This window comes from Thamnophis sirtalis, unplaced genomic scaffold (assembly GCF_051295495.1).
Source record: "Thamnophis sirtalis isolate CommonGarterSnake01/CBP01778 unplaced genomic scaffold, rThaSir2_p1.2 scaffold_4, whole genome shotgun sequence".
NCBI classification, from domain to species: Eukaryota; Metazoa; Chordata; class Lepidosauria; order Squamata; family Natricidae; genus Thamnophis; species Thamnophis sirtalis.
In genome coordinates, this window is record NW_028261384.1 from 122,240,659 (window position 1) to 122,264,232 (window position 23,574).

General features: G+C 42.3%; 2 protein-coding genes across 2 annotated transcripts; both read right to left on the bottom strand.

The window, feature by feature from the left end:
• Positions 1-468: 468 nt before the first annotated feature.
• LOC106549616 (uncharacterized) lies at positions 469-23,167 on the bottom strand. The gene is made up of 7 exons (XM_087714682.1): positions 22,685-23,167; positions 21,316-21,414; positions 20,570-20,713; positions 20,325-20,441; positions 16,532-17,517; positions 4,303-4,361; positions 469-3,298 (listed from the first exon to the last, which is right to left on the bottom strand). Exons 2-7 carry the CDS (start codon positions 21,412-21,414, stop codon positions 1,314-1,316), a joined length of 3,390 nt encoding a protein of 1,129 aa, XP_087570808.1. The 5' UTR covers positions 22,685-23,167; the 3' UTR covers positions 469-1,313.
• BORCS6 (BLOC-1 related complex subunit 6) lies at positions 10,662-11,717 on the bottom strand. Its single transcript, XM_087714045.1, has one exon. It carries the CDS (start codon positions 11,513-11,515, stop codon positions 10,814-10,816), a length of 702 nt encoding a protein of 233 aa, XP_087570171.1. The 5' UTR covers positions 11,516-11,717; the 3' UTR covers positions 10,662-10,813.
• Positions 23,168-23,574: the final 407 nt, after the last annotated feature.

Consider the following 23,574-nt stretch of genomic DNA (forward strand, 5'->3'; position numbering starts at 1 on the left):
TTTGCACTTATTTCTATTCTATGTTAAAATGTTTTTGGGGAAACTTATTAAATTTATATTTTCTTCACCATATTTCAGTGAGGACTTTCTTAAATATATATTTTGGTAATGTATTTGCTATAATGTAACTTTTTCAGAAAATCTGTAACAGTAATGTGAATTACAATAGATAATAATTTCACAGACAGTGGCCAAAATAAATGTCTTAGATAATTTTTACCTTAATAAATGAAATCAATTTTCCAGAACAAAAAAAGTTTATATTCCATAATCTCCATATATCAAAATCACTAATGAAATCCCCCCAACTTTGAAAAGAGGTTGGCTGTGCTGCTTCTTTTTTGGGGGGGGGAGGGGTCAAGGTTAACCCTTCAGTGTATATATGCAAGTTATATGCAAGTGTCATGAATGATTTAAAATGTTGAGTAATAATCCTGGCTCAATTTAAAAGAATGCAGGGTGCTTGAGTGGAATCAAAAAGAGCATTTATTAGTTCAGCAGAGGGAGACACAGAAAAGAGAGAAAGATTAAAACGTTACAAAAATAACTACAGTTGGGAGAGATTCAGAGCATGCAACAGAAGTTTCAAAAGCTGTTCTAGTTAAATATTGGAGTCTTAAGAGTGTCCCCACATTCTGCTGGGTTCCTAAGTAACAATTGTGAAAATAAAACAACTGTATTATCTTTTATGTCATCCTCCCCCTTCCCAACTTCCTAAGTCAATTATTTCAAAGCTTATAGACTGAATTGAAGAAAAAATTCTCCCAAATCAACTCCTGGAATCCAGCAAGAATTGCCACCATAAGGAAAGGCACCCACTTATTTATAAATAAGGCATCTTACCTTGGAAGTGTTGTGAAACTTTTTTTAAAACAAAACTTGGGCTGGATTGGTAAGTATAATACAGCATGTACATAGGTAGAGTAACGTTTAAAAACGGACTGACTAAAATCATCCTTTGGAATTATTTTGATCCGCAAACGGCACAAGACTTGGAATGATACAGGGAGCCAGATCATAGAGCTTGACCATAAGGCAGCCACCACACAGCGCTCTGTAGCACAGGCATGCAGGGACTGGAGTGAGGGGCATGTTCAAGTGGAGAGTAGACACCACAGAATACCCTACAAATATAAATACAACTATATTTGTTGCAGAAGAGCATGACCGCTTTGCATCAAAGTACGATTCTGCTGTTTAGCCACAATGACTTTTGATGACTCGCTGGTTTGAGCTATTATGAGCATTGTAGGCATTCTACTCTCTTCTACTATATCCCAGTCAATCATTTCAATTCCTTAAGCTCCTCAGCTTCAGCTGGGTGACTCAGCCTCTGACTTCTGTCTTGTTCTCTTCAAGCTGTCCTCCCCATCTCCTAGCCAATTTTGCTTCTCACTATCGTCTTCGCTGTCCTGCCATTCCTGTTCCTCAATCAATTTCTCCTGCCTTAAATTATCTAAAGTAGTCTCCCATTCTTCGCTTATGCTTTCGCCTCTATCATCCTGCCAATCGTGCTTTGGGATCTCATCCTGACCTTTCCCCCCAGTGTTTGAATTACTGTCACCTTGTATGTATTCTTCTACGCTTTCACCATCTTCATCATCATGACACTCTAGCCTGATACTCAGATTGTCATCCTGGAAACTCTCCTCCACCCCCCTGTAATCACCACCATCGTCGTCATCGTCATCCTCCTCCTGACATTCCAGCCTCATGCTTTCAGTACAATCCCCCTGTGATCCCTGTTCCAGTTGTTCATCCTCATCGTCCTGCCACTCGGTCCTCATGGAGGATTCCACACCATCTTTCCAGGTCTGCCTCATGCTTTCTCTGCCATCATCCTGCAACTGTTCCTCCAGACCCTCATCAACGTCATCCTGCCACTCCACCCTCATGGCCTCATCCCCATCATCCTCCCATTCCTGCCTTGTGGCCTCATCCCCAACACCCTGCCATTCAGGCTCCATAATCCCTATCCCATTCCCCTGCCACAGGGTATGTGCTTCCCCTCCCACTCCCTGGTCCCCAACCTCTTCCATCCCAGCCGTGTCCCATCCTTCCATCAAAGTCAATGTCTCCCCTCTCCTCACATGGGCTCGCCGATGCTGAGAAAGTGCTGATTTCTGTCCAAACCCTCTTCCACAATAGGGACATCGAAAGGGCTTCTCGCCAGTGTGAGTTGCTTGATGCTGAAGGAGAGCAGAGCTACGCACAAAGCCTTTCCCACAGTCTGCACATGAGTAGGGCTTTTGCCCTGCATGAATACGTTGGTGTATATGGTAGGTGGAGCTGACGCTGAAACTCTTCCCACACTGGCTGCAGCAGTAGGGTCGTTCACCGGTGTGAGTTCGCTGGTGTTGCAAGAGTGCCGAGCTTACGCCAAAACCTTTCCCACACTCATCACATTTGAAGGGTTTCTGGCCTCGGTGCACCCGCTGATGCTGCTGGAGGTTGGAGCTCTGATTGAATCCTTTCCCACAGTCTGGACAGCGAAAGGGACGCTCGCTCATATGGATCCGCTGGTGTCGGATAAGATGGGAGCTCTCTGCAAAATGCTTCCCGCACTCAGGACAGCCAAAAGGTCGCTCTCCAGTATGAGCGCGGAGGTGACGGACCAAATCAGCCCGGAGGCGAAAGGTTTTGCTACACTCCCCACAGGAAAATGGACGCTCCCCAGAATGGAAGCGTTTGTGTTGGGTGACCTTTGAGCTCTGAGAAAAGCATTTTCCACAGATGGAGCAGACGTAAGGCTTTTCCCCAGTGTGGATCCGCTTGTGCTGAATGAGATCAGAACTATGGCTGAAGCTCCGCCCACACTCTGGGCAGGTGAAAGGTCGTTCACCTGTATGTGTCCGTTGGTGGATGATGAGATTGGAACTCTGTGAGAAGCCCTTGCCGCAATGTGTGCACCGGTATGGCTTTTCACCTGTATGAGAACGCATATGCTGAACTAAATGAGAGTCTTGGCGGTAACTTTTGTCACAATGGGGGCATTTGTACGGTTTCTCACCTGTATGGACACGACGGTGACGAATTAGGTGAGAGGTGTTACTGAAGCTCTTCCCACAGTCAGGACAAATGGTAGCTTTGAGCATTTTGTCGTTGTCAGAAAGATTATCTGTAGATTCCTGTTCCAGAGATATGATAGATTCACCATTAAAGACCTCGTGCGGAGTGCTTGCCATCTGATAGTCTTCTATTCCTTTCACTGGAGAGTCTCTATGTTGCATTTGTTGGTCTTCTTTTTGTTTGTTCTGTGATTCTATTTCCTCTTTGTTTTCATGTGTCATCTTAATGCCTACAGTCAGAAGTTATATCATAACAATTTAATCTCATTCTCACCAAATAAATTTAAACTTTTTATCTATATTACTTTAGGAAAGCAGATTACTGTATATCTTAAAATAATCGATGCCAAACTCATAAGAATTTTTTAAAGTTAAGTTCACTCCTGATTTACACTACTATAAGGCCACACCATCGAAGATGATGTGTAGAGGTTAATTTAGATATCAGAAGTTTATTTAACTGACTTTCCCATATAAGTTATGAAAACTAAACATAAATTTTCTTGGATCCTCGTAAAACATATAAATATTTAAAAATTTAAATATTATTGTCCATTCATGTCTGGAAGAATCTCTATAAGACTTGCAATGAAGTAGAATTTAATTCTGAAAATGATAGTGTAACAATTTCAGTATAGAGTTTTATTTTCACTCTTATTCAGAGTCATTAGCATATTTGTTAGTGAGACAAAGCTGACAAAAAATTTTCTTGTACTTTGTAATGAAACAAAGAAGTTAAAGAGTTTAGTTAAATGGTATTCTAAGTGTCTGGAATTCCTCCCATAAAGTGCATAGAGAATTTAATATTTGAAGCCTAAAAAAAGAATTACTGTAAAGTGACTTTGGTTGTGAATCACAGGTTGGTGTGTTTACACACACACACACACACACACACACACACCATAATAAAAGCAGCAGCCCCAATAAAATATATTTAAGCAGCAATATGTTAAAAGCAAATATGATTAAAACTTAGAATACATTTACATTTAAAAGATAACCTAACTTAAATCTTGTTATCAGAATGCAAAATCTACGCCAACATTATTCTATGGTAGATCTGAGTTAAAGGTTTATGCTCAATATAAATATATTTTTAAAAAGCTATTAAGAAATTGTGACTAGGCTAGGGACAGTTAATACTGTAAGGCAAAAATGAAATTTGAAATAAGAATTCCGAGTCACAGCACACTCTTACTGACATATGTTCCATTTATTCAATTTAATTCCTCACCTCTTAGTGTCTCTCTTTCACTACAGTCCTGGAGGTCCAGAACATAGGCTTGTTTTCCACTTTCCATGTGGGAAAACTGCAACAGTTAGCTCTGAGGAATTCTGATTCTGGGGGAGGGAAAAAACCAAATTTCTTTAGCACGGGGAATGCAGATGTCTGTCTTAAAATTCTGTCTCCCAAAAAAAAAAGAGAGCTTCCGAGTCTCCAGAGTCCCCTAATTGATTCTCTGCCTCCCTCCCACAGGCACACATTTGAGTTTCTTCACACCCTCAAATCCCCTTACATTTTACGGAGTAGATATATTTCACAAATCCCGACCCGTCGAATGTAGCTGTATATTCGTTATACAACTACATTCCTCCTCGGTCTGATAGGATAGATCGATCCTAGCAATAATAGATTTTTTTTTTTAAGAAACGTGTTTACCAAAACCATTAGGTTTTTTTTTTTTTAATTTATTTCAAAGCAAACGAAGGCTATTTTGACAATTTAAAAAAACAACACAGAGAATGAGATGAACTGGAGCTTTCCTCCTTTAGCTTCTCCCACGCCAGTTTGCTGTCATTAACAATTTCCTGACCAGGATGTTCTTTTGATTCCCACATGTTCACCAGCCCTTTCATCTTCTCTTTTCAGGCTGTCCAGAGAGATGCTGCTAGCTAGCGCAGCCATTTCAAACCTTGTTACTTGGTTGTGCTCTCCCTGACGTGTCCCCCCACTGGCTTTGTTTTCATTAAAGAGTGGGCACGGGGAGGCTGCTAGGTGCCTAGCTATAGAGATCCGCTTGGAACAGGAAGGTCCCTTCATGAGTAAGACCCTTCTCCAACCCTACTTCCTTCTGGGTCCTTTCTAGGCAGCAGAATTCTTGCCCGCTCTACTGTTTTAACTCAGTCGGCTCCCTGCCGGCCGCTTGTGGGCGACCCCCCTCGTTTTAAGTGGGGTGGGGGTGGGTGGGTGGAGGGAAGGCTTTATTCCTCCGCAGCTTTACGCGAGTCCTTTATTTCAAAGTTATCGGGTTCTTTTAAGGCGGCAGCCAAAGAAGCCAGTGCAATCAATTCTAAATTGCATTAACAGAGGGATTGATTGATTCAAGATCACGAGAAGCCCTAATACCACTCTGTAAAGCCTTAGCTAGAACACTGCATCCAGTTTTGGTCACCACGATGTAGAAAAGATGTGGAGACTGCACTAAAGAGTGCAGAGAAGAGCAACAAAAATGATCAGGGGACTGGAGGCTAAAACATATGAAGAAGGGTTGCAGGAACTGGGCATGGCTAGTCTAGTGAAGAGAAGGGTCATGGTGACATGATGGCAGTGTTCCAATATCTCAGGGGCTGCCACAGAGAGGAAAGGATCAATTTTCCAAAGCAGCCGAATGCCAAAGAACAACAGATGGAAACTGACCAAGGAGAGAATCAACCTAGAAATAAGGAGAAATTTTCTGACAGTGAGGATAATCAGCCAGTGGAATGGCTTGCCTTCAGAAGTTATGGGAGCTTCAACATTGGAGATTTTAAAGAGAAGACAGGACAGCCACCTACTTGAAATGATATAGGGTCTTCTGCTTGAGCAGGGGGTTGGACTAGATGACTTGCAAGGTCCCTTCCAACTCTTGTTATTCTGTATTCCTTTTCATGCCCACCCAAGATGCCACTTAGGGCTCTTGGACGTTAATTCAGTATTATTGCTGTTGCATATAACAACATTTATATAGTATTCAAACAGGATTTAGAAACAAAACACTTTTCTGTGTTTTTCTCAGCTATCCTTCCTTGCAGGGTGACAGTTCAATACTTAAAAAGAACTGTCGTTTTGCAAGGGAGGATAGTTGAGAAAAATACAGTAAAAGCAGAATGCATTAAAATAATTCCCTTTTGGGGGGCAGATCCTGAATGCCATTGTTAACAAAGTTACATTCATGATCTATATATGAGACAGCAACCTGAATTTGGGCTAACAAACGGAATGGCTTTAAAAGCCAGGTGCCTTTGGCCGGAAGGACTGAGTACAGTGAGTTTTCTTGTCATAGATGTTAAGTGAATCACTGCAGATGTTAAGTAAATCTGGCTTCCCCATTGACATTGCTTGTCAGGTCACATGACTCTGAAAGGCCACAACTGTCACGAGTCTGTTGCCAAGTGTCTGAATTTTAATCACATGACTATGGAGGTGCTGTAATAGTCATAATGGTGAAAAGCAGAAATAGGATAAGCAGAAATTGTTTAATAATATTAAACATCATATTAGGGTTTGTTGCACAGCCGGCCAGATGTTTATAGACTGGGTTTGGCATTTTAGCCACCTATATTCTTTCCAACAAGCTGAAGATAGACAGATGTTGATGTTGAAGGTGTAAAAGTATTGTCACAGGACTTTACTGTTCCAATTAAAGCTTCCTTTTGCAATTGACTGATGGTGATTTTGTCAATGTCGGTGATATTTAAATAATGCTCCAGATGTTTTGGAGTTGGAATTTTATCCTTGTAAGCTGCCGGAGTTACTGACAGTGAGTTGGGCAGACATATAAATTTTCTTAAATAAAGGAATTGCACTCAAAATGCCCATTACTACTAATATTATTACAGCACCCTTGAAACAGAAGCTGCTCTTTGTACATAATGCCTCAGCTAGATTGTGGGTGGCATCTCAGTACAGGAAGGATATGAACAAATAAACTAATTACAACCGTCGTAAAAATTTTACACGGGCATTCTATTTTGTTCTGGGTTCATTTCAGAGTTCTGTGACCTTTCTATTGGTTCACAATAGAAAATGTCCTCACATATTGCATTACCGTATGGTACGCTGGTTTAACTGCTGCAGACAGGAAGGCACTGCAGAGAGTGATCAATTTGGCACAAGAAACCATTAGTTGCCCTCTAACACCACTGGATGTACATCATCAGATCCCGCGGCTTTAGCAGAGTAAGGAAGATATTGAGAGATGATTCACACCCTGGTCAGTGTCTCTTCGCATTTCTATCATCGGCCAGAAGACATCGAAGCATAGCCAGCCGAACAAATAGGTTTAAAAATAGTTTCTATCCTTGGGCTGTCAGACTCTTAAACACAATCACAATCACTCCACGCACATGTGGAAACGTATGACTAGTTTTTCTTTTTCTTTCTTTTATTCCTAATTACTTGCATAGGGATTATTCTTTATACTATTTATGTTGTTTGTATTTTTTGTCATGGATTGCACCAGTGAGGCTAAAACCAATTTCGTAGTATACACGATGTACAATGACAATAAAGGCTATAGTATACAAAACCCCTGTGACAGGGATGAAGAAATTGTCCATATGAACCATGCTCCATACCAAAACGATCTCAGGATTCATAATCACAAAAAAAAATATCATAGGGCAGTGATGGTGAACCTTTTTTTGCCTCATGTGCCAAAAGAGGAGGGAGGACAGGGGGGTTGTGTCCGGGCATGCCACACCCATAATGCAATGCATGCTTTTTTCGCCTTCCCCAGGCTCCAGAGACTTTATAGGGCTTTATAGCCCTTCATGGTATTGGATCTGGGTACTTGAGAGACCGCCTGCTGCCAATTACCTCCCACAGACCCATTAGATCTCACAGGGTTGGCCTCCTCCGTGTGCCATCTACCAGCCAATGCCACCTGGCTATTACCCGGGGGAGGGCCTTCTGTGTGGCAGCTCCGGCCCTCTGGAACGAACTCCCCGCAGGGATTCGGACCCTCACCTCTCTCCAGGCCTTCCGAAAAGCCGTCAAAACCTGGCTTTGCCGGCAGGCCTGAGGTTGATGAGTTCCCTCCCCTCTCGACTTGTATGGCTGCGTGACTCTTGCTTATTTTAATTGTTTGTATGTCGCTTTATGTTTTCCTTTTTCCCCTATTGAATTGTTCGCCGCTCTGAGTCCTTCCCGGAGAAGGGCGGCATACAAATAATAAAATTCAATTCAATTCAATTCAAAATGGCCTCAAAAAAGGTTAAAGTCAGCTGGCCAGTGCGCACATGCGCGCTGGCCAGATGACAGGGTAACACCTCGCGTGCCCTGACAAATAGCTCCGTGTGCCATAGGTTCGCCATCCCGGTCATAGGGCATCCATAGAAAAAAACATTTAGGGGGAGTTGGAACAGAACTATTTAGACAGCTACACTTAAGCTTTTGAATTCTTTTCTACGGAAGGTTCATTTTTAAATTTCCACTTGGACTACAGTAGAAGTAGTCTTCAACCTACAACCATTTGTTTAGTGACCACTTGAAGTTACAACAGCACTGAAAAAAGTGACATGACCATTTTTCACACTTATGGCTGTTGCAGCATCCCCTGGGCCACGTGATCAAAATTCACATGTGTGGCAACTGGCATGTATTTATGAAGGTTGCAGTGTCCCAAGGTCATGTGATCAACTCTTGGGACATTATGTCACTTTTTATTTATTATTTGCAGTAGCCCCTTGGTGAGATGGGCAGCAAATAAATTTAACAAATAAATAAAAATTTCACTGATGATTAATAGTAGCAGCCATTGACAATCTTCACCCTCTCTTTTAAATCCACCTGTGCAACAGCACAGATCAGTGATGCAAAACAGCCAGTTTCCCCCGATTAATGAACCCTCTCCCCTCGCCATAAATGTTTCTTTCAAGTGAACATAGCAGGATTGTTTGATAATGAATACAATAAAATAGTTCTTTTTCAGTTGTCTCTGCTCCCCCTCCCCTTTTTCTATTACCTTTGTCTAAATAGTATATTCTGTATTTTATGGAAAAACAGCATGCCCTGTGAATAGAATTAGAGTAGGATAGGATAGGTTAGGATAGGATAGAATTAGAGTAGGAGAGGAGAGGATATTATTAGTGTAGGATAGGATAGGATAGAATTAGAGTAGGAGAGGAGAGGATAGAATTAGTGTAGGATAGGATAGGATAGGATAGAATTAGAGTAGGAGAGGAGAGGATAGAATTAGTGTAGGATAGAATTAGTATAGGATAGAATTAGGATAGGATAGAATTAGAGTAGGATAGGATTAGTGTAGGAGAGGAGAGGATAGAATTAGTATAGTGTAGGATAGGATAGAATTAGGATAGGATATGACAGAATTAGAGTGAGAGAGGAGAGGAAAGGATAGAATTAGATTAGGAGAGGATAGAATTAGTGTAGGATAGGATTGGATAGGATAAAATTAGAGTAGGAGAGGATAGGTTGAATTAGAGTAGGATAGAATTAGTGTAGGAGATGATAGAATTGGATAGGATACAGAGTTGGAAGGGTCTTGTAGGTCATCTAGTCCAACCCCCTGCTCAAGCAGGAGATACCATTTATGTAAAGCATAAAGTGTAATTCAGACTCACTGGGATCCTGAAATGTTTCCTGTTATTTTATTGGGCTCCCGCCAAAATAATTGCATCCCTTTCTTGCACCTGGTGAAAACTTGACAGATCGCAGACTTTCGCCTCGGGTTGTGGGGGCGGATGCGGGGAGGGGCAAGCCTTCCAATGGCTGAGAGCGGACATTCTCCTTTAACCCCACCCCTTCCTCGGACAGCTCTATAAATAGCCCTAGGGAGGCATTCTTCTTCTTTGGCTAAGCTCGCACCTTTGGGGTTACTTTTCCTCTGTCTCCTGTTTCATAGAAGAGAGGTGGATTTAATATCGCCCCCCCCCCGTCCTCCCCCCCCCCCCTGCAGTTCATTTGCTTGATTTCAGCTCTCCTGCACTTAATATGAGTGTGACACATCGGGGTTTACTTATTTAATTGCAATTTCTAGTTGCTTAGTTCTGGAGAGAAAAAAATATCTACTGTAATGGCCCAGTCACTTTGGATAGTCAGAAGGGGGTTGATTTATATATAAATTTAATAAACGTGGTTGCTAAGAGTTGAACCCTGAATTGATGGCATGTCATCAGTTCCAAAATAACTCACAGTGGCTTACAAATGATATTTATATCCTCCCTTTATTTTGGCAAATAAGGCAGCAAACATATCCAACACATCTTCCTCTTGTTTTTCCCACTTGTGAGGTGGTTTGGGCTGATAGAGTAACTGGCCTACAAGGTCTCCTGATAGACTTATTTGGTTCAGACTATAGTCTTAGGATGAAAAAAATAATGGAATTTAGGTATAATATGAACAAAGAGATTTTGCAGGTAGAGTTGGAAGTAACTTTCATGCCTTGCATGTCATATTTTGACAGATAGAAGTAACCAGTGTTAACCACAAGAGACATGTAGCACATATGAGATTTTGTGGAGAAGAAACAGCCACAGAAATGGATGGAATAATCCTGTTGATTATTGGGAGGGGGGAGGGTGTCTTTAAAATGTTGGATTAGGTTGGGAAAGGTTTAGGAAACACCAAAAGAGGCAAATGTCACAACAGGAGACAAGTACAGTACTGCCATAATTTATTTCTTGAAATATTTCATGAAAAACATGAGTTTCCCTTTCAATTCCTAAATCCCTGGAAGTCCAATGCTCAGCCTTGTTTATTCCCCATTGCTCCACAAATCAACCCCTTTCCAAAAAATGGGGTCCTATTTGCAGACAGCCTCAAAGATCTCCAGGGTCCTTTTAATCTCCCGGATCTGCTTAGCGAGGATGTGAACAGGCTGCATGGAGCGGTCCAGCTCTTCACACCTGGCCATCAGAGTGTACATCCCTTTGATGCTCATGTCTACGGATTCGCCCAAGCTGTCCACAGCATCACGGTAGGTCTGGATGTAGCCTACGCTGAGTGCCGTCATATTCTGGATGGCGCTGTTCAAGGCCCTCAACATCTGGTCCACTCTCTGTGCCACATCCGTGGTCAACCTTTCCAAATCCCGAAGGACCTGGGGATCCACTGGAGGGATATCTGCAGTTTTGCCTCGAACAGAGTGCTGAGATGACATTGATGAGGTGGGCTCTGTATCATCCAGACTGCCCCGAGAGCTCATCTTGATCTTCATTTGCAAGTTGTTGGCCACAAAATGTGTCAGGTCTCCATCGTAGCTCACTGTTCCTTCCAATTCCAAGGCGCTCGATATAGTGGCTCTTCTGCCTTCTTGGTTCTTGGATGCCCCGTATACCTGGCTTATCCCATCCAGGCTGTGACTGTCCAACAGACGTCCTCCGGCCATGCTTTCCCTGGCTGCAACTCGCACGGGGTTCGGCAACCGCTTGGATTCTTCCCCGGCTACGGAATTGGACGAGGGGGCTTGGATGTGGACTTGGGCCATTATATGTTGCCCCGCCATCAGGCAATGCGGGAAGGAGACCCAGGAGAAACAAGAAGCAAGAGAAGGAGGGTGCAAGGCAAAGGTTGAAGTGGGAAGAGAAGCACAGAGAAAAGCCTCGAGGGGGTTTCAAAGGAAAGATTCCTCCGGAGATACAAAGCATAAAACGGATCGTTTCCCCCCCATCTCCCGCATCTCAACACACACTGAAACCCCTTCCGCTTCCCGGGGGCGGAGACTGGTCCAGGAAAAGGCGGAGAAAAGAGCGGGTTAGCTAGAAGGACCAAATGACCCTTCTCATTGGCTGTCTTCAGTTTGAAGATCCACCAATCGAGGTGGAGAAACAGGACGCTCGTTGATTGGACTCTCTCCCTGCCGGAACGAGCAGAATATACACAAAATACCATCCAGGGCAGGGAGAGGGCAAGCGGAGGCTGAGCTGGCATTAAAGGAGCAGAGGATCATCGCATCGTTTGCAGTGACCCAAACACCGACATTTTCAATTCTGACCGTTAAAGAATGTGTTGTTGTAATGTGTATTTTTATTTTACTAAATCTATATGCCACTCATCTCACTATCCAAAGCGCTTCTGCACCTAAAGGCTAGACAAGGAGGAATGGAATAGAATAGAAATTAGGAATGGAATTAGGAATAGGAATAGAATACAATGGAATGGAATTAGGAATAGGAAATAGAATAAATAGGAAATAGGAATGTAATTAGGAATATGATTGAATAGGAAATAGGAATGTAATTAGGAAATAGAATAGAATAGGAAATAGGAATGGAATTAGGAATAGAAAATAGAATAGAATAGGAAATAGGAATTAGGAATAGGAATAGAATTAAATAGGAATGGAATTAGGAGTAGAATTGAATAGAATTCTTTATTGGCCAACTGTGATTGGACACACAAGGAATTTGTCTTTAGTGCATATGTTGTCTAAATGGAAACTGATCAAGGAGAGATTTAACCTAGCAATAAGGAGAATTTTTTTGACAGTGAGGACAAACAACCAATGGAACAGCGTGCCTTCAGAAGTTGTGGGAAGTTGTGTTCATCACTGGAAGCTCTCAAGAAGATACTGGATTGCCATTTGTCAGAATGGCTTGGGTGGGGGTGGTGTTGAACTAGTTAATTTACAAGGTCCCTTCCAACTCTGTTAATCTGTAAATCTGTAAAGTCATAGCTACTCAGAGCTCCCCCCCACCCATATAGGGTCGAGTGGTACAGGGTAGAGTCTTCCCAGTAAAAAGGTGAAGAGATGTAACAGAATCTCAACATTATGGTGGAAGGAAAGCCTGATGAATTCAATAGGATTTATCTGAAGCAAGCAGTGCAAAGCATCTTTGGGTTTTAGTTTTTAATCCACACTTTATTTAATTTATTCCTTTTTAAAATCTTGAATGATTTAATACAGCTATTATTTTCAAGCAGAAAGAAGGGAATATAGAATTATGGTCCTGCGAGCTGAATCCACATCCTGCTCTTCTTTGGCATTTGGCTCTTCCCATCTCTTAATGATAAAGCTCTTTTGGCTGTATCAGAAAGGGAGGAACAGGTGGAATATTGTTGGTCATAGAGATGTTCATCCTAAGGTAGGTGACAGCAATGAAGCAACATAATTGCTCAAGACTGTTTCCAAGTTTACCTAAAAAGTTACACCAGGTGGCCATAAATATACAGACATGTACAAAAGGGAATGTATAGCTAAGTACCTCCCCCCCCCCCCTTCCTGGCATCACTACCACCAAAGAGTAATTATGCAGAAGCTAAAAAAAATGAGAAATTGTATCATTTACTTTAGTGAGGTACTTGTAATAAATATTATTTCCAATGAAGTTTCTTTTTTCTTTAAGTGGACTAATTTAAAAAAATCAATTATATAATGAATTATTACCATAGACATGTATTTGTTGTTCTTAGCAGCCCAATATATTATTTGAACGTGTATTATCTTTAGGACACATCTTAATGAAGTGAAGCAACTACTTGTATAAATATTACCCAAGCATAGCCTAAGGCTTGTGCAGTGTAACCAAGATACAAACATGAACTTTACTTGTTCAGAAACAAAACTGTCATTTCATATATTGTGCCTGTAATAGTTTTTGTCTATCTTCTTTCAAAATCTTTTTGTTGTATTTTTTACAAGAAAGTAAGCTTGAGGAACCAGACTATCTTACTTGTAAACCAATTTAGAATCTTTTGTTTTAATCTGAAAAATGGTGCCTTCGTGTTTTCTAATTCTATGATTTCACAAACGTTATTTGGAAAAAAAGCACTAAGAGAAAGAGGGAATTACTGAATTATTTTGATTACCTTATTCATTTTTGGTTCACTTGGACAAGTGCCATTGCAACTTTAAACAGTCACTAAGAGAATGGCTATAAATTGAGAAACACCTATACATATTGTTCAGGGTTTTAATGTTTACAAGCTGCCCAGAATTTTCTTTAAAGCTCACATATTGTATTCACCTGGGGCTCTCTACTCATTAACTGAAGTTTGCATCTGAAACTATCTTTGCTGACAAATATTAATAATCCATTTAAGTATCTTCTGGAATGGCGCCTCCCCCCAAACTATGTGCTCTTTTTTTCTGATTCAGAAAAAATGTTTTTGTAACAAGTATGATTCTAAACTTTTAAAATAATTGTGAAGTGCCTTATGCCACTCTTTCTCTTGTGTTTATATTTTAAACTGCTATTATACTGTATGCTGGCTTTTGAATTTGGCCTGTAGAAGTGTTTTTCTTTATATCACTGGGAGACTATATAATGATAGCCGCAGGAAAGAAATTTAATATACATAAATACACAATCTATTCTGCTACATGGGATAGCAGAAAACATAGTGGGCATTATAATCAGAAGCAGAAAAAAATATTACAGTTATCTTTTTAAGTATTAGCATTCTACAGAACTAAGAGATTCTTAACATAATGGTATTCAAAGAGGCCAATCATGTGAAATTTGAACAGCCTTCTCTCAATAAGACGGGAAGGGAAACAATATCATCAATCTCCAGTCTACAACAGAGTCCTTTCAGCAGTTCCAAGAAGGCTCCACACCCATTTGCACCACTCAGGTGACGCCGAGGACCTGGATAAACCTCCAGGTGGCCTCAACGACTCTCTCTAAAAGGACGCAAATGACCAGCTGCCTGCAAGGAATATAAATCCTTCCTTTCCCCACCATCCAGTCAGAGATGAAGAAGCTTCTTGGATGAGAAGTGAAACGTCTTCAAAGAATAACAAGAAAGTCCAGTTGCCTCTTGAAAAGCCACCTTTGGCATATCTTAATGGTAGCTGGGGAAATTATGAGAGTTGAAGTCCATACATTTTAAAGTTACTGAGGTTAAGAAAGATTGGTTCAAACATATTCACCATTTATATCCCTACTGATGATGCAGAACAGTCTGCTCCATGGCTACAGTGACTCACTCAAGTCTAATGAGTTTTGTGGTTTTCAAGCAACATGTTATATTAATCTGCTGAATTGTTTCCATCAATAAATTCAGATAAAATAAACTACAGAAGTCCTTGACTTACAACCTTTTGTTTAGAGGCCATTCAAAGTCAAAATGGCACTGAAAAGACCTGACTTATGACTGGTCCTCACATTTATGACCATTGCAGCATCCCACAATCATGTGGTCAAAATGTAGGTGCTTGGCAACCGGCAGGTATTTACGATGATCAAAGTGACCCAGGGTTACATGATTGCCATTTGTGACCTTCCTAGTTGGCTTCTGACTCACTTAACAACTGCTGTGATTTTCTTAAACCACAATGGCAAAAGGGTCACAAAAATCAGATGCCGCTCACTTAACCTTGTTCAGCAACAGAAATTCTGACCCCAATTCTGGTTGTAAGTTGAGGACTCCCTATATAGCTGCTACTGTACTGTGTGAGCTGGTACCTGCTGAGACCAATAATTAACTAAGGAGATAATCAAGACTTGCATTGTTCATGACTCCAGGCTTCCCATGTATAGAGATACTTGTCTTACCTGGAAGGGGTGGGGTTTGGGGAAACTAAATAACACACAACAAGTAGCCTTGTACAATAGTGTTAATTGGCACAATTTATTCAGGTTAGCCTAGTGTGCATTTTTCTTAAGATACCATTTTCAATTTTTATCCAAGCAGAACAAGTGTGGCCTTTCAAACAGTCTCCACAATAAAAAAATTGGTAAGACTGTTCTTCGAAGCATCAGAACTTAATCGAGGTATTGGAGAAAATAAGTGCGATCTTGGGACATTTCGTGTCTCCTGTACAAAGCTAAACATGGACCTAAATATAAAGCTCCAGGACATGTAAAAATTCTATATGCATGCTAACTAAATAAGCTTGCTTCAGTGATCAGATTTTTGCCTGGTGGCTCAGCAAAACCTTGCTTCGTCCATTTAGAATTTCGGCAGGTGCATAGCTTGTGTTGCTTTGCAATCAAACATCAGCCACTATTATAAAGCAAATTATTTCCCAGGATCAAGATACGGGTGTTTAAAAAGTCTCCTCTCAACTTCTTTGTCACTGCAGTGTCCTGGGTTACATCTATATTATCCTTTATTTTTTCAGCTACTCTAGAAGCTCCTGAATAATTGAGGTGAGGAGGAGAGAGACTGATACAAACCCAGTCTCTACCTGTTCTCACTCTATTGTACTCTATTGTAACCTGTCAGAAGAGAAAGTTGAACAGAGAAATCCACCCTTTTATTTAGATTGTTGTTTCTCAACAATCGTGGCAACTTAAAAACCTGTGGACTTCACTTCTTAAAGTTGCCAAGATTGAAAAATACTGACCCTAAATTTCACACCACAACCAAGGAAAGGAATTTGGAGATGAACTTGAGGCCAAAGAAGCCAATTCAATGCCAACTCCTTGCAAGGGTCAGGCCCATTGAGTGAACGAGGAGCCAGGATTGCCCCCTGACCTAATCTATGTCTTAATTTGTTACTGGCAGATCAATAATTCTCTTTTCTTACATATTGGGCTTTGCATTTAAGCTGTTGGACATAGCCTTAAACTACGTCCAACAGCTATTACCACACTCGGTACAACTATAAGGCCCTTCCCCCAGAGCCAAGTCATCTTGGTTGGGTTTTCGAGGGCTAGACCTCAGGTGAAAACCTTTACCACAGTGGCCGCAGATAAGAAGCCGGTCGCCTTCTTCTTCATCAGAGCTATTGATAACACTGGTATCGGCACACAAAGTATCAAGACCAGTCATGCACGGGATCCCAACGCTTCCATCATGGTGGCCCTCAATGCTACCCTCGTCAAAAGTCGGGTCAACCTCACAGAGGAGGTCCTGGCTCATGCTGGGGCTGTGAGCGTTGGTGTGAGTGCGACGGTGGCGAATGATGTGTGAGCTGAGCCGAAAGCTCTTCCCACACTCGGTGCACACATAAGGCTTTTCCCCTGTGTGCACCCGCCAGTGGTCCACCAGATTAGAGTGGTGGGTGAACCTCTTGCCACACTCAACGCAACCGTAGGGTTTCTCACCTGTGTGGGTACGCCGGTGGTTAGCCAGCGTGGAACTTCCCGAAAAGCGCTTTCCACATTCCTGGCATTGGTATGGCTTCTCTCCGGTGTGCGTCCGCTGGTGGCGAGTAAGGCATGAGCTCCCGGTAAATCGTTTACCGCACACATTGCACTGGTAAGGTGTAACCCCAGTGTGGCCACGCCGGTGCAGGTTGTAGTTGGAACTTTGAGAGAAGGCCTTGCCGCACAATTCACAACGATAGGGCCGTTCCCCGGTGTGGAAACGCCGATGTTGGAGGAGGTTGGAACTAGCCGTGAAGGCCTTGCCACAGTCCCCACAGACATAGGGGCGCTCCCCAGTGTGCGTCCGCTGGTGCTTGGTGAGCGCCGAGCTCTGGTTGAAGCTGCGGCCACAGTCGTTGCAACGGTACGGCTTCTCTCCCGTGTGAATGATCTGGTGCTTGGCCAGGTTTGAGCGGCGGCTAAAACTCTTCCCGCACACGCCACAAGTGTTTGGGTGCAAAGAGGAGGACTGCAGGAATGGAGAAGAAAGTGTGAAAAAAGTTACACCTGTCTAAACCACCTATTTCTGAAATGGATGCTCAGGAAAATATGGCTTATTTGTGCCCCATCCCTTTCAGCAGTGGCATTTTTGCAAAATACAATGGCTAACTGAATTTCTACAAGCAGGGGCTTCTGCAGAGGTAAAAACAAGAATCAAGATGGTGGCCAAAATGGCACAATCAACTTTTTACAGGTAGCCCTCAAGTTATACTTGTGTTTCCCTGAAAACAAGACTGGGTCTTATATTATTTTTTGCTTCAAAAGAAACATTAGGGCTTTATTTTCCAGTTAAGTCTCATTTTCGGGGAAATACGGTATTAAAATGTGTCCTTCTGGCTGACAATCCAGCTAGACGGGATAGGGCTTATTATTATGAACATCCTGAAAAATCATGTTATGGCTTATTTTCTGCTTGTGTCTTATTTTCAGGGAAACACGGTAGCCATTCATTTAATGACTACTCAAAATTACAATAGCACCAAAAAGTGACTTGTGACCAGGTTTTTACACTTAAGATTTTTATAGAATCCCTGTGATCATGTGATCAAAATTTGGACACTTGGCAACAGGAATGTATGATAGTTGCATTTGATCATATTTGGCTCTGATAAGCAAAGTCAGATTCTCTTAACATGTGATAACTGTGGCAAGGAAGGTCATAAAATGGGACAAAACTCACTTAACAACTGTCTTGCTTATCTAGGGAAATTTTGGGCTCAGTTATGGTTGTAAGTTGAAAATTAGTCATATGTGTACCTGTAGCCACCATCTTGACTTTTGACTGGAGATGGGAAGGTTTTGGAAAAAAAAAACAGAAAAATGGGGGGGGGGGGGAGAGAAGTTTTTTCCATTTTTTTTCTGTTTTTTTTTTCAAATGGCTTTCAAAAAACAAAACAAAATAGAGAAAAATGGGGGGGGGGACTGGGTTTTCCCCTCAGGTCTTCCCAATTCTACTTTTGACACACATATCCCTTTCTGCCTCAGGGAAAGATGTCCCCATCTATAGGTTCATTTTTATTTTGTATTGTGCAATGGAAATTCAAATATCTTTGGTGAACAGAGGATTTGGGGAAAGAAGGTCAGGGATGCTACTCCAGAAACCCTCAAGTGGAGAATTATTATTTTCTTTCCTGTCACTTTATTTTAATTATCGGCCACCCAATTCCATCTGAGGTGGAGAAGCAAATTTTACAATTTCTTTTTCAATCAGCCCAGGAACTAATACTGCATGTGCTAAGTTCTGCCCAATATCCAAAATAAAAACCTTGGCTCAACTATTCCTAATGTGGGCCTCTCAAATGTTCATATATTGTTATGTGTGGATCAGCGACACCAGAGTTAGAAAATTCAAGATGGTAACTACAACTGCCCAATCAAAGCCCCACCCATTTTCAATGGGTCGTTTGAAAAGAGATGGGCTTTGATTGCATTGTCGCAGCAACCATCTTGACATTTTTGACATCTCCCACAGGGATGCCTTTGGTCAGTATACAAGAGGCGGGTGAAGCTAGAAGTGGCTACTCCAAATCCGAGAGGCTTAGTAAAAAAAAAGTACAGTACTAAAATAACCTGAATAACATCAGCTTGGAATTCTGGAAACAGCAATCCTGACCCATCTTAAGTATACTAAGCTTGGAAGTCTGGTTTAAGGGAGGGTTTCCCAGTGCTACAGCCTTCTGAAGTGAAACATGCATCTGGCCAAATTCTCTTTCAAAGCCCTGTGGTAAAATATGCTGTGTGCGGCACATATGTGAACCGTGATACAGAAAGTTCTGGAAAGTCTGTTATGTATAGTGCTGAAGCATAGCTGCGGAACTACAAGTAGATTTCACCTTACATCAGTTCATTTAGCGTCCGTTCAAAGTTACAACGGCATTGAAAAAAGTACTTTTGACTATTTTTCACACTGATGAACATTGCAGCATCTCCCTAGGGCAGGTGATCAAAGTTCAGATGCTTGGCAACTGGTTCATATTTATGACGATTGCAGTGTCCCGGGGGTGATTAGTTTTTGTGGCCTTCTGATAAGCAAAATCAACGGGGAAGCCAGATTCATTAATTAGTAACCAGTTAATTGTTGCTAATTAAACAACTGTAACAATTCACTTAGCAACTGAGGCAAGGAAGGTGGTAAAATAGGGCAAAACTCATTTCACAAATGTTTCGCTTAGCAACATAAATTTTGGGCTGAATTATGATCGTAAGTCGAAGACTACCTGTATTTCATTAAATAACCAGAAAACCATGTAGTTGCAAAGTTTACCCAAAAAGCTATTGTCGGAGTATAGCTATAGACCTAAAGGAGAACCTCATATTTCCATGACTGATGAACAAATCTCGGGGCAAGTCCCAACAATTCCTCAAGGTGTAGAATCATAGGGCAGAGGTGGTATTCAGCCAGTTCGGACCGCTTTGGGCGAACTGGTAGTTCCAACAATCAGTAGGTCCCGCCTTATCCTGTCCTTTATTTGCTTTCTAGCTCATCCCAGTTGTGTAGCACAGCTGATTCCACTCCCCACCCCTTGCTGTTCTACTTACTGTTGCTGACTTGGAAGGTAAGCAGCTGAGCTTCTAAATGCTCAATTTTCAGCACTGCGCACAAGTGTTTTATGTGCACACTCACCGAACTGGTTGTTAAACCAGGAGCATCCCACCACTGTAATAGGGCTGAAAGAGATCTTGGAAGTCTTCTAGTCCATCCCTCTGCTCAAGGAGGCGGAGTCCTTAAACCATCCCATATCTCGGAAGTTCCCAGAATTGTACTTTACTACTCACCGAACCCTCTATTGGAATTGTGACTTTCTGCACCTCAAACTCTTGTACCTTCTGCTCCTCAGATTTCACCTTCATCTCTTCCTCAGTTGAGGAACCTCGTGAAGGTGCAGGACCCAGCTGGTTTGGGCAGAGACAAAACAATCTAAATAATAACCAATCCTTAAAGAACCTATTTCCTTACACGTCAGTTCTTCTACCCATCCAGTTAAACCTTCAATGTTTCTATCTTCCTTATCCCCACTCACCAGTTTTCCACCTGCAGAAAGTTCCATCTCAAATTCTGGATCCTCCTCCTCCTTCTTCTTTTCCGTCTTTACTCTAAGCAATCGCTTTTCTTCATTACCATGCACTCTGGCAGACAATCTGTCCCGGAAAGAGGATGAATCCAGCTGGCAAACCCAAAGGAGCAAAATGAGAGATTCAGCACTTATCTTTTGTCCCCAAACATAGAGATAGTTTGTTCAGTTTGTTCCCAAACAAAGAGAGAGACACAACATCTCACAACCAATCTCGGAAAGTGAATGTCAACAACATATTTCAGCTTACACGTTTGTCATGCAAAGGCAAACAAGAATTTACACAGGTGCAGTAACAGTAACATCACTAGGTTGCAAATTGCTCTAACTAAGTATCCACAAGGAAACCTCTTAGGTGAAACACTGCAATTTGAATGCTAAGTAATCAGCAAGTCAAGTCTGTGTTTTCTAAAGTTAAAATATGTTCCCGTTGCATTTCACAGGGAAGGCCATTTGAAATACCGAATGTGTTTAATATTGCAACTTCTAAAAGTCTGGTTTTGTTTCTTTCCGGCATTCATTTTCTCAAAACTGAGTGGTATTCAGTCATGCATAAGGCATTTGTCACCCTAAACCTAACCATACTTTTAGTAATCACGTTACAATCAAGAAAAATGTGCCTGTTTCAGATCCAGCCTGTTTTTTCAAACTTCAGGAAAAAAAACACACGACTTTGTCATGTTGGCTTTGTGCACCTTGATATCTTGAATTCTTTCCACTCCCTTCTTCAGTCTAGCACTCCGTCCCAAGGATTCCCATGATCTGCCCTCACCTTTCATCAGTGGTCCATCCATCTAAAAATACAGAAAGGAGAAAAAGGAATACATTAAAAGGTAAGGCATAGGTCCAAATTAGATATCAAAATATTCCCAAGAACTTCCTATATCCTACTCAGGTCTTCCTTATATTAGTAGTTGGATTAGAAAGAAATATAAAATGCTTGGCATTTTTAAACTGGGTGTGTGTGTGGGGAGATGTCTGGAGTTTGTGATTATTTATGTTGGCCCTGTCTTCATCCAGAGCTTCTAGAACAGAGACTCCCTTGAACCAAATTTTTCCTGTGCTCTCCTTGTCCTCATTCATCGTGAATGCACAGACAAAAGTAAATGGCTTTTGGAGAGAAACAAGATTAAAAGAAATCTACCTCTTTAATATAATTGCAGAGTAGCAAGTAACTTGTCAACTGCCAGTCATCAGGTCCTGCAACAGCTCCATGAAATTAGTGAGGCCATAATAAAGACGGATACAAATCAAATCCATAGATAAATAGGTGAAATTTTGAGTGTAGCACTCAAAGCTTTCCCCAAAATTAGGTGTGTCCTTGAAGAAAGTCTAGATTTCTATTAAATCCTTAGCATAACCCTGGTTTCCAGGAAGACCATTGCAAGCATCTCCATGGTCATGTGATTTACATTCAGATGGTTAGCAACTAGTTCGTATTTATGATAGGGTCATGTGATTCCCTTTTCAACCTCCTGACAAGCAAAGCCAAGGGGGGAAGCCCGATTCCCTTAACAACTGCATTACTAACTGAAAAGTGGTTCCCAACCTTTTTTTGCCATGCCCCACCTAAGCATCTCTAAAATCCTGTTTCTCCCCCACCCACATATAATTCTTACTATTCCAAAAGTGAACTCTACTCACACGGAGGAAGACTAAAAGACCATTAGATTAGTTTAAACAAGGTTCAAATTGCTCCCATTAAAAATCAACACACACACACACACACAGGGGTGTGGACCTCATGTTGGGAACCACTGACTTAAACAAATATAGCAAGGAAAGTTGCAAAATGGGGCAATGCTCACTTAGCAACATAAATGCCCTGCTTAATTGTGGTCATAAGTTGAGGACTAGCTCGTATGTATGTATGTATGTATGTATGTATGTATGTATGTATGTATGTATGTATATATAAATAATATAATATATAATATATATATAAAGAGAATCAAAGTCATGAAGGAAGGCTTCTTCCCAGAAGTTCAAAGAGACCCCAGATTGACAGGCGGAACTCAGGACTCGCTGCCCGCAGGCTTGGCTACCTGAGTCCCCAACACTCACCTGAGGGTTTAGCCTTCATTCCACATCTGGGGCGAAGTGGGGGGAACGATCCACAGCAACAGCTGGCTTCTCCGACCCACGTGTGCGGCTTTTCTTCCCAGCACCGGGAGATGCGGGAAAGCTGGGACCCGGAGGATAGGTGGGCTGAAACCGGGGGAGACGGGAGGGCGAGGGAAGGAGATGGGGACCACTCGGGGGAAAGAGAGGATGTGACCGACCGCTTCCTGCGGATCCGGCTTGCCAGCCCGTTCAACCGGGCCTCTGCCGGGGGAGGAGAGGGAAGGGAAAGGAGGGGAGGGTATCCTCGCAGATGCTGGGGAAGAGGGAGGGAGAAGAGCCGGGCAAAGAAGACCTGAAGGATTCCCTCTCCCCGCTCTCGGCAGCCGCCCCCAAAGCCCGCGCGCGGTCCGCTCTCGGGGCGCTTCTACGCCTGTCCTTCCGAAGTAGCGACCCTTCCTCGAGGAAATGGGGGGGAAGCTCCGAGGGGACAGCAGGAATGCTGGGCGGAGAAGAAGTGAAGGGGGGGCTGACAGAAGGCGGGCGCTTCGTGAGGATTGGCTAACGTGGCCGCCCCCCCCTTTCTCCTGGTTTGTAATTGGCAGAGAAAGAGTGAATGGCAGCGGACAGAGAAGAAGTGGCGCTGGAGAAGCGCCGACCTGAGCAGTGGGTTGGACGCCCGAGTTCTAGTTCCGCCCACTCTCTCTCCCCTTCCTCCACTAAGCCCTCCGAGAGCCGGAATCGCGCCCGTTCATTGGCTGGGACCTCCCGGTCGCTCTAACGGAACGCGCGGCTAGAAAAAAACGGCGGAGGGGGGGGTACCGCCGGGGAGCTGTTAATGGGTCGGCATCCTATTAGAATTAGAATACAGTAGAATAGAATAGAACAAAATA